The following is an 18,937-nucleotide window of genomic DNA, read 5'->3' as shown; positions in this document are numbered from 1 at the left end:
ACAGACTGATTCATATGCCTTTCAGCATAACAATTATTGCTTGTCTCATTTTTGAGTCTTATAAGTATATTTCCAGTAGGACATGATCTCACTCATCTAGGGGAAATGGTGAACAACATAGACTGATGAACAAGAACAGACCCAGAGATAAGGAGCCATGGGTCATATTGTTGGACCTCAAAGGGAGGGTGGGGATAAAAGGGAAAGATCAACCAAAGGACTTATGTACACACATATGAGCCTAACCAGTGGTCAAGGACAATAGGGGTGTGGGGACATGAGTGGGGAGGGTAGAGGGATTGGAATGCGGGGTTAAGGACAAATATATGATACCTTAATCAATAAAGAAATTAAAAAAAAAAGTCACCTAGTGTGTCTTCTAAGCACAGCAAATAAACCCCACAAAAATGTGTATAATAAAGTCTTACTATAGATTTCTGGCCATTTTTGCCTTTAAAATAAAATAACAACTATAAACATACACAAAGAGAAATTACATTAAGCCTTCTTAACCGATGTCACCCCAGTAAATTTAATAAAGAAAAGAAATTATATTAAACAACCTACGTGGATAGCAGGAGGTGCATGCTTTCTGGATGGGCTGCCTCACTTACAATGGAACATGTCTAATTGCGTTCTACTCTTGAGCTGGCACAAGAAATGGGTTTCCTTGTTTGTTTTGTATTTATTTACGGGCCACTGGCAAAGAACAAAACTACTGGAGAACCAAGAAATAAAAAGCAACATTATTAAGGACTATTGTTTTTAATCAAATACAAAATGTTTCATTCACCTACTTTTATATTAAAAACTACACCATTTTCAATAAACAAACAAACAATTGAGTGGTTATGGTAAGAGAACAAAGAAGGCGGAGAGAGAAGCCCTGGTGTGGTGGTGGAGTCCAGGAGTTGGGGTTTAACATTTATGAGCTGGTTTATTGTGAAGGGAGAAGACCGAGCAGGGTAATCATTTCTGAACCAGCCCTCATGGACTCCCGAGGATTCCTGGGAAATTCTGGGAGGGTGAGGAACAGAAATAACTGGCAGGGTTGGTGCCCTTGAGCTCAGATCTGAGCAGAGCGACCCAGTTCTATTTGTTTTCCATTTGAATCTTAGTGCTCTCACTTGAATGTTAGTGCTGCTAAAAATATTTGAAACCATTGTATTAAAATGGTCTGTCCCCTATGGCCTAAACATTCAGAAGGAAAGCATTTAAAAATCAGTGAAAAACATAGCTGAGCAGATACACTCAAGATGCAAAATGAAGGGCCACGTGACATTTACTTGCTGGAACAACAGGCAGATACAGTGAGTGGGGACTTGGACAGGACAGTAGAGACAGCAGCCTATCTATACTAATATCTACACTAATAAAAGGGTAATATGCTAATTAGACTGGATAGACTGAACATCTTCTGGATGTCCTCCGGACAAAGCTGCAGTGGCTGCGAGGACTGAGAAGGGCCAGCAGTGACAGCAGCAGCGGGTACTGGGGGCGGCGCCTTCCCCTGATCGGCCTGGTCGCCTCCCGCAGAGGAAGGCCAGAATGCAGCTTAAGCTGTCAGTAGGACATCCCCTAAGGGCTACCATACTGTGAGAGGGGGCAGGCGAGGCTGAGGGACCCCAACCCCCAGGGAACAAATGTTCATGCACCGGGCCTGTAGTCTATCTATATAAAAGCCTAAGCTACTTCCTAAGCGTTCAACCAGTAGCTATGATGCACAATGACCACCAGGGGGCAGACAGTCAATGCACAGACATGGAAACATGGAACAGACTGATGAATCTGAGGGAAGGGGGTAGGGGGACAAGAGATTAACCCAAGATCTTATATGCATACTACAGGCCCAGTGCACAGATTCGTGCACCAGTGGGGTCCCTTGGCCTGGCTTGTGGGGATCAGGCTGAAACTGGGTGGGGTCCCTCAGCCTGGCCTGCAGAGATCAGGCCAGTTTTACCTGTCACAAATCCATGCACTGGGCCTCTAGTATATGTATAAAAGACTCAGGATTGCCCTAGCTGGTTTGACTCAGTGAATACAGCATCGGCCTGCAGACTGAAGGGTCCTGGGTTCGATTCCAGTCAAGGGCACATGCTGGGATTTTGGACTCGATCCCAGTGGGGGGCATGCATGAGGCAGCTGATCAATGATTCTCTGTCATCATTAATGTTTCTATCTACCTTTCCCTCTCACTTCCTCTCTGAAATCAATAAAAATATATTTTTAAAAAAGGACTCAGGATTGTAAGTCTATGGTAAACATTGCAAAACGAACCTGAAGTGTAACTTCATGAATCAAAAAGTAAGTGAATACAGCTTAAGGCATCATTAATAAAACTATAATTTTCAAAATGAAAGCATTCAATAAAATTGCGAAAAATATATTTAAAAACCTGTTTGTACTACCAATAATCAAGAGTATTTAACAAACTTTCGTATGAATCAGACCTGAGTTCCAGTCTTCATTCTCAAGCTTACACAACTTATGTAACCTCAAAAAATGCAGCTTCCAGAACCTTCCACAGCATGAATGAGGGGATTTGGACAGTGTGTTGTGAGGGTTAGTGATGCTATAGATAACACCCGGCTAGTAGTGCTGGCATACTGTAGGCCTCAAGAACAGGTAATGTTTACAGAGCAAGGTGTGAATTCTGTCTCAATTTATCATCGAATAGTTAGAAAAAGGAGGATCAAAATACACAAATGCAAGTTATCACAAGAATGGGACTGAAACTGTAACGGATGAAAGAGTCAGCGATGGCAGAGCGAGGCACTAGAAGCACGCCCTTTACTTCTAGCAGGAACAGAAAAGGGCGGAACACCTGCACAGCAGTCTAGCAGTAGGTGCAGAGGACATTTCAAAGTTCCTGTACAACGCTCCAGGCCCTGGGAGAGGCAAGGATTCAGAATGTGGAAATGAGAGGAATGAAAGGGGTGACCGGGTAGCTTCTTTTCTTTCTTTCTTTTTTTAATTTTTCCCCAATTACTGATTTCCATGAGTATCCCTTTGTCGGTCCAAATCAGTATATTTCCTGAGAACTCCTGAAGCAGACACTGTGGCCCACTTCGCGGCTCACTGCCCAGAGAGGAGACGGCTCAGTGTTTCCTCTGATGAATAAAGGAGTGTGAGACAGAAGTAACATTCCTGCAGGTTGGGAGGTCCCAAATCCGGTGCAACTCAGGATATTCACGGAAATGCCACCACAAAGGGAAAAATCAAAGTTAAACTATTTGCTTCTCTTAAGTTCGAAATATGCTACCCTATGACTGCATTACAACACAAGATCCCCCCTGGCCCCCAGGAAAGTGTTTCTGTAAAAAGTCTGATGACAAAGGACACTTACCTAAAATGAGATGAAGTTTGGTTGCTGTCTGGAAGGCATAGTGCAACGTCACCAAAAACGGTGACTGCCTGATGTGCTCCAGGACCTGTCGCTCCGTCCGCGTGTGCTCTGTGGTTTTGGCCTTTTGAACTATGGTTGCCTTTTTCAAAACCTTCATGGCATACAGCTTTCCAGCATCATGGCCACTTATTTTACGAACTAGAAATACTTTTCCATAAGCTGAAGAAGAAAAAAAAACAACAACAATTAAAATGCTACACAGGCAGATTGGTAAGTTAATGGAAGTTGAAAGTTACAATGCACTAAAAAGCACCTTTGAATGAAAAAGTATCCCTAGTACTGTTTCAAAGAGTTCTCTGACAGATTTCTTCAATTTTATGTCAACCATGTTTCTAAGTCTAACCCTCAGTATTTACATATCTAACCACTGCTGACAAAGTTATGCTTTCACTGCTACTGTTATTCTCTCCTCAGTATTTTTAGCTCTCGGAAACTAGCTTTATTATGGTCAATTAACCCCAATCCAATTCTGGGACAACTAGGACATTTTATACCTCAGCTAAAACCTCTAGGTTTTGCTACTGATGTGAATGAATAAAAACAGTTCTTAATGAGGATCTCCTACACACACACACACACACACACACACACACACACACGAATCAAGTACCTCTAGTATTGCTCTACACTCATTTTAAAAGTCTAAAGCAATATAAACTGACATTATATGAGCAAAAGAGATCTTCAGGTTAAAAACAACATTAAAATATCTTACATTTCAAGCAATACTGAAGAAGCCCCTCTACATCCATGGGCAGTCATTTACAGTTTACTAGGTCAACCTCACCACATATTCCCTAAGTAAGGGCTCAGCTGGGCACATCTCTGAGAGGTACCACTCCTCTAGGTGAGGAAATGGGGCCCTATGGGCACTGTGCCTCTTGGGCAGAGCAGGGATCTGCATTTGTTTAGAGAAGCGGGGAGAGGGCTGGAAGAGGTGGGAGGAGGAAGGAGGAAGGGCAGGCAAAAATATCCTGAGAGGGAAGGGGTAGGTCCCCAATTCATCCCTCAAGGTATAATAAATTTAAAAATGTAAGCACCTCCTGGGATGGTTAAGCCCAATCCCGCTTTTGAAGTTAAACCTTTTAATGAGACCACTCTGGAGCCGGAGTTGTGACCCATACCGGTGCTTCCCAAGCTCTGCCCACACCCCTCCAGTATTGAGCACATAATTCTGCTCCAATCCACCCACTGGAATAGGAGAGCTTTCAAGGAAGGGCTCTTGTACCTGGATGTTATTCAGTTCAGTGCTTTGGGAACTATTTAGTACAGACACGTGATCTAGAATGGATCAGTGAATGTAATACTCCTGAGAAGCAGGAAAACTATGACTTATTAAGGACTTGTCTATGCCAGGCTCTGTACAAACATATTCCATGTATAGAGCCATGTAATCCTCAGAACAGCCAATGTGCTTTCAGTAATTCCGCTTTACAGATGAGCAAATGGGTTCAAAATACTCAAGGAACTGGCCCAAAGACTTGATAAGAAGTGGCAGAACCCATTCAAATGCAGCAAGTATTATGCCAGAGACCATGTACACCATAAATGAAGAAAAAAAAATCCCTCACAAATATTAGAAATCAGATTCTCTGGATTGTAGTAAAATCAACACTATGAACACATTCTAGAATACAGAAAAAGTTCACAAAACGTTTGTGTCTCATCTCATTACAAATGAAATAATTACAGATTGAGATTTCAGTAAGTCAGAAGTGAATCAAAAAGAGAAAACACAACCCTAACAAATTAACTTCAAGTATAAAAATGGAAAAGCTCATCTGTTCAGAGTATTGAAAGGAAGGTAAAAATCTTTATAAGAAGTGTTTATCTTCCATGGAGCAGCCACTTACAAACCCAGGAGCAAGTCTTCAGCTGGTATGGGGCCTCTGTGTGTCCCACATACACAGCACCCAACCTCAGTTCCACCCCCAGGACTGATGCTCTCCTCTCCCTCGGTAAGACACACTGCCACACACTGCATGCCTGTAACTAGCTCACAGTGCACTTGTCCCCATGCAGTTCAGTCATGCTTCAAATCAGTCATGACACTCACTGTCCTGCCTGTTTATGCCTGCTGCATACGTTATTCTTATTATAATTTAACTAAGTATTACATAACCACTGAAATGTAAATGTGAAAGAGAAAATTGAGGTTGAATACTTTGGATGAACTAGATAAAAGCAAGATAATTCAAAAGAACTGCTAGAAGGTTAGGTGTGGGTCAAGTAAGTATAAAAGGCATGGGGAGAAATTATGAAAATCTAAAAGAATTTTGTACTCAGACTACTTCAAATGTGGCTGGTTCTCACTCTACTTTAAAGAATTGAAAACTTAACTTTAGTGGGGTTTATACAAAACAAACCATCGTTTAGGAATCTAGTCTTGAAGAACGGGTGTTGTGCCTACATCCAAAGACTGGCAAGTGAATTTATCCATTTTAAAACATTTTTCCATTTTACCCAATATTTCTTGATTAACCACAAGTACCAATCATGTCATGTGAAAGTTTGCACTAACAAAAGGATCATTCATATTCATCACTGCTGAAATTCATCCCCCTCATCCTTCCAGATAACTTGTTAAAGGTTGACTCAGTCATCAACCATACTAGCTCTGCCTCTCAGCTTGCTTTCCCACTCAATCTGGCAAACATACCGTTTTGTGCTGTCATCTAAATTACTGATAAAAAAATAACCTTTCCTGTCCAGCAGAGTGGCTCAGTTGGTTGAGTGTCGTTCTGTGCACCGAAAGGTTGCCGGCTCAATTCCTAGTCAGGGCACACACATGGGTTGCAGGTTCAGTCCCCGGTGGGGGCATGTATGGAAGGCAACTAACTGATAGATGTTCCTCTCATGTCGATCTCTCTCTCTCTCTCTCTTTCTCTCTATTTCTCTCTCTCCTCAGCATGTCCTTGGATGAGTATTAAAAATAATAATGATAATACTAAAATAACCCTTTCAGCTCAAAACAGTTGATTTCCTATTGCTGTTAAAGAGAATCCCTAATATAACGTAAACTATCTGGCTTCTACCTACCCTCTCTCCATCTACTCATCATCTCATTGAGCTAATTTCTTCAGCCATCCAGCTTCCCGACTTTCCAGACTAGTAGTACAAGTCCCCTAATTTTATTCTCTCCTAACACCATGCATTCTCTCTCACAGAAATTAACAGAAACATTAGTTTTCATGTATTTGCATGATTGCTTCATTATCTAACTTCTACTGGGGTGTAAATTCCACAAAATGATGTACTTGACTGATTTTACCCACTTTGTATCATTCGCAAGTAACACTGAAGCTGGCAAGTCATGGAAACTCAATGTTGAATGCACGAAAAAACAAAAACAAAAACAAAAAACATGAACAAACAAGCTAACAAAAAGGAAAAGGCCAAAGAAACAGCTCTGTAAACATAGAGCCAAATACCCTCTTCTCAGCTGACAATTTTGACACAAAGGTGAAGAAACTAGCAATGCAGATCCTCAGTACAGAGCTATTGCTAGCCAATTCTTTCCCTGTAGGGAAGAACAATATGGTTCCTGGCAATATCTCCTGGTGAAAGTGAACTCAGGAACCCTAGCTGTCCCCGTGTCAGAAGAGGAAAAAAAATAGTGACATCCACATATGGCCACTGCTTTCTCATCTGCCACAATGATGTGAGAAGGAATGAGAATGCTTGGCCGCACCCCCTTGTCATGTATAATTGAACCTGGGGACAGAGTTCTATCTTTCCACATGCGGTATGTCCTGAGCGCTGACAATCAATCCACCTGCCTCCCCTCCGTCTTCCCTCATCGAATTTCATGCAGTGCAAGACATGAGTGTCAGGAATGAAACCAAATAAGAAATACACCCCCTGGAACTTTACATGTCACTTGTCCTGCTCTTGGAAACTGGTGTCCTTATTAACAGGCCAGCTGAACATGTATGGACAGTAATGCTAGAATAGCATATATCAAGCTCCTGTAAAACCACCACCCTCGAAAGGATTCTCCACAAAGCAGCTCATCCCAGCGATACTGCCACACAATCAAAACTGAGAGTTCAATGGTGAAACTGACCATAACCTGGAGTTTCTAAAGACTCATCTGAAACATCCCATCAATCAGACCTCAGCAGCACTGCTCTCCACCCCAGTGATTCTCTGCAAGCTACCCTGAGTACAGACAGACCAACAGGGAGCACCTTACCGGGACAACAGGGGTAGCTAAGGAAGACTTTACTCAGAAAGACTCTAGTAAATTGAGGTTTAATCTTCTGTGTGACAATTTTTAGAGACTACATAAAATAAAATTAGTTTTTTTCCAAGAATATCTCTGGATCTTTTGTAAAAAGTGCTGTCCTCATAGTAATGTTCATGCTATGGGAGCCATTTGATAACCGCAGTGCTTGTTAAAGTCTCTGTAGACCATTTTCTCAAACTTTGGGCCATGACCCAACAGTGAATGATGTTATTAATTTAGTGGTTCCAACCAGCATTTTAAAAACTAAAAGAGAACAGAGTATACTGAAGGTGTTTAATGACACTCCTCTTTATATATATAGTAGAGTTTTAGTGCACAAATTTGTGCATGGGTGGGCTCCCTCAACCTGGACAATGATCGGGCCAACTGGGCCACACGAGGTTGACCAGGGGGGAGGGGCCACAGGATGTTGGCTGTGTGAGTGCAATGACCACCAGAGGGCAGCTCCTGCTTTGAGCATCTCCCCCTGGTGGTCAGGGTGCATCATAGCGAACAGTCGTTCAATCTGTTGGTCGCTTAGGCTATATATATATATATATATATATATATATATATATATATATATATATATATATATATGCAAATGTACATATATGCAAATGCATATGTACATATGAACATGAACAAATCTGAACGCATGGGAAGAAAGAAAAAGAGGGCAATATAGGATAATGACTAAAAATAGACTGGTGCCAGACTGCCTGGGTTTGAATCCTAGATGTGCTATTTAGAAACTGTGTGACGTTGAGCAAAATAGTTAAGGTGATTGTCTCAATTTCCTCATTAGGGACAGTAACAGTTCCTCCATCATTGTTTTGGGGATTAAATAAATTAATATAGACATCTACAGTAAGTCCTGGCAGATAATAAACACTATGTAAGTGTCCGTGGAAAAAAGTTTGTGTCTGTATGTCTATACACATATATAATAAACACACACACTGAATTGCCGCATAAAAATGTACCTGTTTCATCCAATGAATAATAATCAGAAAAGCTTGAAAGCTATTCACATGCCTTTCCTTTAAAATATATATATTACATAAGCCAAAGAATTTTCCCTTTATATTCACCTCTTCTAACCTCAGAGTTAAATTTAAGACTCAGTAACAATGACTATCTCATTCCAGGTATCTACATCTATTTCACTTTCTCCTCTTTTTATTTTTTTAGGTTCCTTTTCCTTCCCTATCTTTGAAAACGTTACTAAATCTCTTTGAAATGAGTAAATTTCAAAACACATTTAAAATAAAATGTACCTGACTTTACAAATTATCAAAGCAAAGCACTAATTCCTAAATTCCTTTACACAATGGATATCTTAATTAGAAACTAAATTCCAAATATTAAAAAAATACCAATTAAACTAAATATTTCAACATAATTTTAAAACAAAAAAAGGACACTTTGAGTTATTTAATATAACTATTATTTTTAGCCACTGTTTGCCAGGATTTGTAAAACCACAAAAACAAAATTTCTAAGATTAATCAAAGTAAGCTGATTACAATAGATTAATCCTCTAATACAGTGGTTGGCAAACTGCGGCTCTCGAGTTGTGGTTTGCCCTCTGTTGACTTTGCCAACCACTGTTCTAATACAAAAGATAAAGATGTGAGTGCAAAATATGCTTAAAAAAAGTTGCTAAAAATAAACCAACCAGATAGAGTAAATGCATATGAAATCATGGACAGTATTTTTTTTTATTTTATTTAAAATATGTATTTTATTGAGTTTTTACAGAGAGGAAGAGAGAAGGATAGAGAGTTAGAAACATCGATGAGAGAGAATCATTGACTAGCTGCCTCCTGCACAGCCCCTACTGGGGATGTGCCCACAACCAAGGTACACGCCCTTGACCGGAATCGAACCTGGGACCTTTCAGTCTGCAGGCCAACGCTCTATCCACTGAGCCAAACCAGTTTTGGCAAAATCATGGGCAGTAATTTTTGTGAAAGAGACTAAAATGAGTCCATTGCTTTGAGCATAAACACATCCTCTAAGATATATAATAATGAAAATTTGGAAATCACATAATAAAAGTATCAGTATTCTAGATTTAATCAGATTTTAGTTTCTAAATTAACCAAGGACCACTGGATTCATTCTTTAATGGTCAAAAATAGTTGTACAGCTGAATGAGGAATATAAATCAGCACGTTTTCTCATGAAAAATAACAGCTTTTAAAAAAGGATTTAGTATGTAAGAAGGTTGAAAATTAAAAAAAAATCGTTATAGGATTAACTATGAATTCAATATTGCATTAGCTTGAATATTCAAAGACTGATTGCATAATAACCTTCTAGATTCATGAAAATGATAGGCCATTTCTTAACCACAACCTCAAATGACTTGAAAACTAAAGATTCTGGTCCAGTAGGAAAGAAGAAAAAGCCACAAAGGAAATGGCGTCCTATTATGAGGTCCACACTTGGAAATGACTACCCTGGATCTGATCACCAGAAGATCTTACTAAAAGAAAATACAGGAAAACAAGGGAACAAGGACGACTAAGAAGTACATTCACAAATCATCCTCTGGTTATATCTAACTAAGCTGTTTGCCTAGCTAAACAGTTATGTCTTAATGGCCTGTGTTAATGACCATCTCCAATAGATGCAAATGGTGCCCTGCCAAGTAGCACCTTGATAGGCTGGTGCACCCATACTGCTTCTAATCGCCACAGCTGTCCTCTTCACAGCCTCATCCGAGAGGGTACAGCCACCATTCCCTACACACCCCAGCCAAGCAGCCTGCAGCCAATGACTAACATGGGTACAAAAGGCTTGCCTCCTCACTCTTGCTCTGAAACTTCCCATAGGTTCTGACTGAATGGAGACCCCAGCTGAGACCACATGCTGCTTAGGCTCTTCCCCTGCCCTGATTCCTACAATAAATCACATGCACCACAACCCTGTCCCGGGCTTGGCTTCTAATGGACAATTCAGTAATACACTGAACTGAATTTATACCAGGGAGACAATATCAACCAACATCATCATATGGAATCACCTTTTGATTATGGCATAAAACATCACACACTTTTAACCTCTCTGATTCCCATACATACTGTAGGCTCACACTGAAGCATAGGGCATAGTGGGTATGCACAGATGCAAAATTATAAACACTTTTGAATGGCAATTTTGACAATTTAATGAATATATGCTTTTAAAGGTACTATTTTTAATAGGGATACTTTCCAAACACCTAAGAGAATAAAATGACAAATGATGACTAAGTCATCATACTTTTTTAAAATAGTCTTCTACATTTACATAACTCAACCCAAGTTCTTCCCTCTATCACCACCAAAAAGTAGCTGTCTTTAAGTTGCCCTAGTCATAGGCAATGTCTAGCACCCTCTAGTGGCAAGTTACCAGGAGAACTAGAATTACGTGTTAATAAAACATTTTTTGAAAAGTGTGCAGTAAGAACAAAAACATTTTTTAAAGGATGCCCTGTCAGGGATGATTTTCATAGAGTCTGGGACTAATGAGTAAAGAGAACATTTCTTTCTATCTTTTTTTAATATGTACTTTATTGATTTTTTTACAGAGAGGAAGGGAGAGGAATAGACAGTTAGAAACATCGATGAGAGAGAAACATCAACCAGCTGCCTCCTGCACACCCCCTACTGGGGATGAGCCCACAACCAATGTACATGGCTCTTGACCTGAATCGAGCCTGGGACCTTTGAGTCCGCAGACCAACGCTCTATCCACTGAGTCAAACCAGTTTCGGCAAGAGAACATTTCAAAGATGGCCCTCGAGACTGGGGTGAGCAACCCACAGGATAGTCTACTAGACAAGTATTTCCACAGAACAGTTTGCAAGATCTGCTGTAGATTAGGTGACAAAAAAAACAAAACAAAATAACAACCCCTACATGATAAGGAAAAAGTGACCTTCTTACGAGGGCACAGGGACTGAGGCACAAATGGTTACTGCTCATTAGACATTACAGGAGGCATGGCATTTTGAATTTCTATGTTCTGCCAAGGTTTCATAAACCCAGAAATAATTCTATGTTAAACAGAGACCAGGTTAATATTACTCAACTTGCAATTTTTTATATAATACATATATTTTACATGTTCACTACTCTATCTCAGTACCCAAAACAATTCTTGCCTCTTGATAAATACATATGAAAGAAGAATTCCAACAGCAATGGGAATGGACTGAGAGGTTTTAAATAGAGAAGTGACATGCACTTAAGAAGGATCTTTAAAAAGATCACGCTGGCTGTTGTGTGGAGAATGGATTAGGAGAGACCAGCCTGAAACATGGGAAATCTTTTGCTGGCTGCACTTCCCTCCTGCTGGATATATTTTAGGTTAATAAGATATTTGCTAAGAAATGACATTCACGTACAAAGTAAGCGAATCTGAGGCCTTGGTGGTGCGTTACATTAGCTCTTTCAGAAACATGGCTTCTTTCCCTTACAGCTATGTAAATAGCTAACGTTTACATCGCATTTATTATGTGTCAAGCAATCTAAATGCTTTATTATACATTGTATGTATATTTTAGCATAAGACTGTTAACCCAAAATACAAAAAGGTTAAGAACCTAAAATGTTTGAATAGTTAAGAGAAGACAAAGAATAAGAAAAAAAAATACTTTCATTTGACATGTTATTTTTAAGGTAATCAACTTCTTAGAAATTATAATAAAATTTCAACATGTCATTTATAAAACATTTTTGTTAGATTTTTATTATGAGAAATATAACTTTAGCCGTGGCCAGTGTGGCTCAGTTGTTGGAGTGTCGTCCTGTACAACAAAAGATGGCAGGTTTGATTCCCAGTCAGGGCACACACTTAGGTTGCAGGCTTGATCCCTGGTCAGGGCACGTGTAAGAGGCAACAGATCGATGTTTCTCTCTTTTTCTCTCTCTCTCCCTTACTTTTTCTAAGGTTAATTTAATATATATATATATATATATATATATATATATATATATATGGCCCTGACCGGCTTGGCTCAGTGGATAGAGCGTCAGCCTGCGGACTGAAGGGTCCCCGGTTCAATTCTGGTCAAGGGCATGTACCTTGGTTTCCTGCACATCCCCAGAAGGAGGTGTGCAGAGACAGCTGATGGATGTTTTTCTCTCATCAATGTTTCTAACTCTCTATCCCTCTCCCTTCCTCTCTGTAAAAAAATCAACAAAATATTTTTTTTAAAAAGAGAGAACTATAACTAGTTGAAATTACTCCCAGATATGCTAACAGTGATTATATGAAATAACTAATAACCTATCTTTATGAATAATTCCTAAATCATTTTTTATTTTTCTAATTTAGGGTACAACTTTACGGAGGAGTTCCCTGTACAATAAGTAATCACAACTGATAGTTATCTAGCAACTGACAATTCATATCTATTATCTTATTAATCTTGTAACAACATTGTGAGATAGGGATTTAGGCTCACAGAGTTCATGTGATGTTTCAAGGAAGGCAAGTAGGCAATGATAATGTCAAGATTCAAACCTGAGACTTCTAGGTCATCCTCAATACCCAAGAACCTCACAACCAAAACTGGGAGGAGAAACCAACCCCGCTGCCCCTTTGCAGTCACATGGCAAATTTTCCTTTTTGTCATAATGACCAAAGATCTCCAAAGTATAGATCATGTATAATGAATTAAAAAATTCAAAGACAATACTAAATTCTTTTAGTTGAGAACTTCATGCTCCATTTCATTAAGTATCAGAATTAGTAATAATGCACACAATGGGTATGTTTAAAGATTTCCTCTATACTTAGATGTCTCAAAGAAAGAAAAATGGTCAAAAGAAAGCTGCAGAAATAAAAATAGAACTGTCATTCCCACAAATAATCCAAATTTCATCATGAAACAAAATAATTTTAAAAGATGAACCAAAGACATTTCCTGGATGTGGGAGTATCAACCATAAGAAGAACGCTAGAGATAAGAGCATAAATTATATACTTGGTAGACTTATACTTCATACTGTTATGGATATGGGAATGGGACAGGGCAATAGAGTTGAAAAAAATTACAGGAGTGATCTAAGTGCTTACCATCTGGAAGAAAAATAGCAAATGTGAAGGAAATATAAAGAGAACCACTCAGTGCTATTTTTTTTTAAGATTTTTAAAATTGATTTTTAGAGAGAAGGAGGAAGAGGAGAGAAACAAACATCAATGTGAGAGCAGAAACACCGATGGGCTGCCTCCTGCACGCCCCTATTGGAGATCAAGCCTAAAACCCGGGCATGTGCCCTGACCAGGAATAGAACTGGCAACTTTTCAGTGTATAGGAGGACCATGCCCAACCAGCTGAGCCACACTGACCATGGCAGTGCTGCATTTTCTACAGAAGAGCTTCAGTGGCACAGTTCAGAGAATGAAGCAATCTGGGCAGGATTTTGATGGGCAGAAAAGAAGAGGAGTAGGAAAATGAGAGAACAAGACAAGGTTGGGCATCAGAGGATAGGAAAGTACACATAATTGTAGGGGAGTGAGGAAAATTAACTGAACTAGAAAGTAAGCAGAATATGATGGTAACAGGAGAATAGACAGGAGAAAACAGAGCTAAGCCTGAAAGCAAGCCAAGAATTTGGACTTGAGCCCTGGCCGGTGTGACTCCATTGGCTGGGTGTAATCCAATGCATCAAAAGGTTGCCGGTTCTGTTCCCAGTCAGGGCACATGCCAGGAGTTGGAGGGGTCAATCCCTGGGGTCACTCCCACAGTGATGTTTCTATCTCACTCTCCCTTCCTCTCTAAGAAAATAAAAATCTTTAAAAAGACTGTGAACTTGCCCTAGCTGGTTTCACTCAGTGGATAGAGTCCCCTCCTGGGTTCGATTCGGGTCAAGGGAATGTATTTTTTTTTTTAATTAAATTATTATCTTTGTACATATACCATTGCCCCCCCGCCCCCACCAATACATGCCCTCCCTCCCCAGAGTTTTGTGTCCATTGGTTGTACTTATATGCATGTATGTAAGTCCTTCGGTTGATCTCTTATCTCCCCCAGATCTCCCTAACCTCCCTGCTATAATTTGACAGTCTGCTTGTTGCTTTAAGGGGCACGTACTTTGGTTGCAGACTCCTCTCCAGCCTGGGTCCTGGTTGGGGCTCATGCGGGAGGCAACCAATCAATATGTTTCTCTTACATCGATGTTTCTCTCTGTCTTTCCTTCTCTCTTCCACTCTCCCTAAAAATGAATGGAAAAAATATCCTCGGGGGAAGATTAACAATAAAAGATTTTGGACCTGAATAATTAACTGGAAAAAAATGGCACTGTGAGTTCTGAAAACAGGAGAATAGAGCAATAATGTTGAGTTTTGATGTGGCTGCATATTATTTTATAACAGGATATATGTATAAAGTACAGGCAGTCCTCGGGTTGCGTAGAACTTGATGTACATCGTTTAGTAGTTACGTTGCCATCAACCATTTATTTGTAAAAGAAAAAAAAAGTTCCATCATTTCGATGCATGTACATATGTGCTTTTGTTATTATTTATTTGCCACAAGTAAAGGTCAGGAATTATTATTTTCTTTTAAATATTTTTACTGTTTCACTTCATTACTGCTGTGTATGTGCTCCATGTGAGTGACGTAAGTGCTTATGTAGGTGAGTTCCGACTTAGGGCGAAAATCACATTATGTGGCGCCGTAGGAACAGATTTCCGACGTAACCCGAGGGCCTACTGTACATAAAATGGAAGAGAAAACTTGCAGGAAGGCAAACTTGCAGGAAGGCAGACCAGTTAAGAGAACGCTAAAAACAATGCATACATAAGGTAATATGAGTGATGGCACTAGGGACAGAAATGAAAAGGTTATTCTAAGGGTTATTTTGATGGAAAAAATTATAAGATTCTGTGGAAAACAAAATGAAAAAGGTCAAAATAGAGAAGAATCAAAAGTTATTTCCAAGTCTCTTGCTTCGGAAACTGATCAACCAATTAGTGATAGGCCAAAAGAAACAAATAAATCAATACTCTGAGAAAAAGACAATTATTTTTCATGAACATTACATGCATTGAAGTATCACATCAAAAAGTAAACATTTTCTATTCCAATATTCCACAAAGTCTTCAAGATATTGGATGAATAGCATTTTTTCTAGTGTAAAATTTATCAGAAGTGTTTTTAGTTTCACTTCCATAGAAAACCTGATATGCCACAGACTTCTATTATTCTAAATAGTGCTGTAAAAAAATTATCTTAAAAAGGTAATGAAACTGAAGATCAGTGGTGAAATATTTGAATAAAAATTAATATTTTATTAAATTAATAATAAAAGTTTCCATTTAGTCATCAAAACTGTGATTTTAAATATAGGAATACCTACAGTGACATTTCATTATTATCCCATCGTCTTTAAGCAAGTATACTGCAGGTGACAAAGAAGAAGAGCAGTATCCATGGCTAACAGTAGACGAATTATAAATAGAATAGCAGAGAAGCATAAAATGGAAATACAAAAGTAAAATATTATTGGTAAACTCTTTCCTCACCTCTGAAGAATTACCTTTAAGATCTGTGATCAGCCGAAACCGGTTTGGCTCAATGGATAGAGCGTCGGCTTGGGGACTGAAAGGTCCCGGGTTCGATTCCGGTCAAGGGCATGTACCTTGGTTGCGGGCATATCCCCAGTAGGGGGTGTGCAAGAGGCAGCTGATCGATGACTCTCTCTCATCGATGTTTCTAACTCTCTATCTCTCCCCCTTCCTCTCTGTACAAAATCAATAAAATATATTTAAAAAAAAAAAAAAAAAAAAAAGATCTGTGATCAAACCATTTAAAAAATTGAGGTAGATAATGAGACAAAGCACTAAATGTGTTTGAAAGGAAATACACATGAGGCTGGATTTTACAAATTTTATATTAAACTGGCCTATAATATTCCTTCCTCACACTCTCTTTATCTGTTTTTTGGAATCAAAGTTATATTACTGACCTCAAAAAATTGGAGAAAATAATCCAACTTTTTCTGTTCTCTGAGTTTGTAGAAGATTAAAATTATCTATGCCTCTAATGTTTGGCAGAACTCATTCTTAAAACTGCATCAAGTGTTTTCCTATTAGGAAGACTTGCTTACTGACCAATTTCAGAGATTTTTTTCTTTTACATATGTACACACATGTAGATATTGACATACATAATTTTTAATATTATGGAAATGGTATATTGTACATTCTCTTAACTTACTACATTATGACAGCTTTTAAAAATGTTAGTAAATACAGATCTTTCAATATTACTGTACTAACTAGAGGCATGGTGCATGAAATTCATGCACGGGGTGCGGGGGGAGGGGTCCCCTCAGCCCAGTCTGCACCCTCTCCAATCCAGGATCCCTCAGGGAATGTCCAACTGCCAGTAGTCGGACATCCCGCTCGAAATCCAGGACCATTGGCTTCTAACCGTTCACCTGACTGCCTGCCTGATTACCCCTACCACCTCTGCCTGCTGGCCTGATTACCCCTAACTGCTCCCCTGCCTGACCACCCCTAACTACTCCCCTGACTGCCTGATTGCCCCTAACCACCTGCCAGCCTGATCACCCCTAACTGTTCCCCATCTACCCTGATCACACCTAACTGCTCCCCTGCCTGAACATCCCTAACGTCTCACCTGCCAGCCTGGTCGCCCCTAACCGCCTCTGCCTCAGCTCTGCCACCATGGCTTTGTCCAGAAGGATGTCTGGATGGATGTCCAGAAGACATCTGATCTAATTAGCATAATACCCTTTTATTAGTTTAGATTATTAGTTTAGATTATAAAACATACAGATCCATGTTCCATTTAACCAAATTCATATTGTTAGGCTTCTAAAGGGTCTTGAGCTTTTCATTATTCAAAATATGATCACTGAAAATCAATAAAGTTGAGGATTGAATGAGTCACATTAGTATAAAGCACTTAATGAAGTACTTGGCAAGTAACAAATTCTCTATAAATGTTAGTGATTTCTTTAATATTGTCCCTTAGGTAAACATTGAATTAATTTACATTCCCAATAGCAGGGTAAAAGAGATTGATTTTTCTAAATCCCTACTAATTCTTTCAAATTCTGCCTTTTGTATTTCTTCTATGAATCATCGTTCAGGTTCTTTGACAGCTCTGTTGAATTCCTTATGCTTTTAAAAGTTCAACTGATTTCTATACTGGAAATATCCTTTGACACAGGAATAACAAGTACTTTTTCCCCCCCAAAAAAAGAATTAGCTCAAAACTTACCTCCAGTTCCTAGGACTTTCAGAAGCTCAAAATTTTCAATCCCCACCTTCTCTGCATGTCCTGTTAAATTTGCTAAAAAACAAAGAGGAAAAAAAGAAATAATTAAAGGGATCAGCAACAGGAGGTGGTCCCACAAGGGCTTCTGAGACACCAGCAATGTTTTATTTCTTAAATTGAGTGGTTAAAACTATGTTCACTTTATAATTGACCAGAGGCCCGGTGCACGAAAATTCATGCACTGGGGGAGAAAGGGTGAGGTCCCTCATCCTAGCCTGTGCCCTCTCGAGTCCGGAGCCTTTGGGAAATGTCCAACTGACAGCAGTCAGAAATCCTTAGCACTGCCACAGAGGCACTTGGTCACCCCCAACTGCCCTCCCTTGCCAGTTTGGTCCCCCCCCTAACCCCCAACTGTGTTCCCTTGCCAGCCTGGTTGTCCCTAACTACCCTCCCTTGCCGGCCTGGTCACCCCCAACTGCCCTCCCTTGCCAGTTTGGTCCCCCCCCTAACCTCCAACTGTGTTCCCTTGCCAGCCTGGTTGTCCCTAACTACCCTCCCTTGCCAGCCTGGTCACCCCCACTGCCCTCCCCTGCTGGCCTTGTCACCTCCAACTGCCCTTCCCTGCTGGCCTGGTCACCCCAAACTGCCCTCCCTTGCAAGCCTGGTCCCACAACTGACCAACCCTGCAGGCCTAGTCACCCCCAACTGTCCTCCCTTGCAGGCCTAGGTCCCCCTCAACTGTCCTCCCCTGTAGGCCTAGGAACCCCCTGCCCAACTGTCCTCCCCTATGGGCCTGATTGCCCCCAACTGCTCTTACTTGCAGGGCTGGTCCCTCCCAACTGTCCTCCTCTGCAGGCCATCTTATAACGGTCATCTTGTGTCCACATGGAAACGGCCAACTTTTGTGTTGGAGTGATGGTCAATTTGCGTACTACTCTTTTATTAGATAAGATGTTTCTAACTATTCACAGTTCTTTTATAGTTAATACTGTACCATTTTATTTAAAATATAGAAGCATCACAATCATCCTTTATGGAACAGTTGTTATCCTAT

At 39.9% G+C, this 18,937-nt stretch overlaps 1 protein-coding gene across 2 annotated transcripts in view; it reads right to left on the bottom strand.

Moving 5' to 3' along the window:
• The window catches only part of RPS6KA5 (ribosomal protein S6 kinase A5), a 120,870-nt gene that overhangs the window by 77,585 nt on the left and 24,348 nt on the right, over positions 1–18,937 (bottom strand). For both annotated transcript variants that reach the window (XM_084883895.1, XM_084883896.1), the window contains exons 2-3: positions 17,887–17,958; positions 3,347–3,565 (exon numbers count right to left, since the gene is read on the bottom strand). In XM_084883895.1, the coding sequence (XP_084740021.1) occupies positions 3,347–3,565; positions 17,887–17,958 (291 nt within the window). The remainder of the gene's footprint in view (positions 1–3,346; positions 3,566–17,886; positions 17,959–18,937) is intronic.

This window comes from Pipistrellus hanaki, assembly GCF_964339955.1.
Source record: "Pipistrellus hanaki genome assembly, chromosome: 1".
In the NCBI taxonomy this organism is placed as follows: Eukaryota; Metazoa; Chordata; class Mammalia; order Chiroptera; family Vespertilionidae; genus Pipistrellus; species Pipistrellus hanaki.
This window is presented reverse-complemented; position numbering and strand designations above follow the sequence as displayed.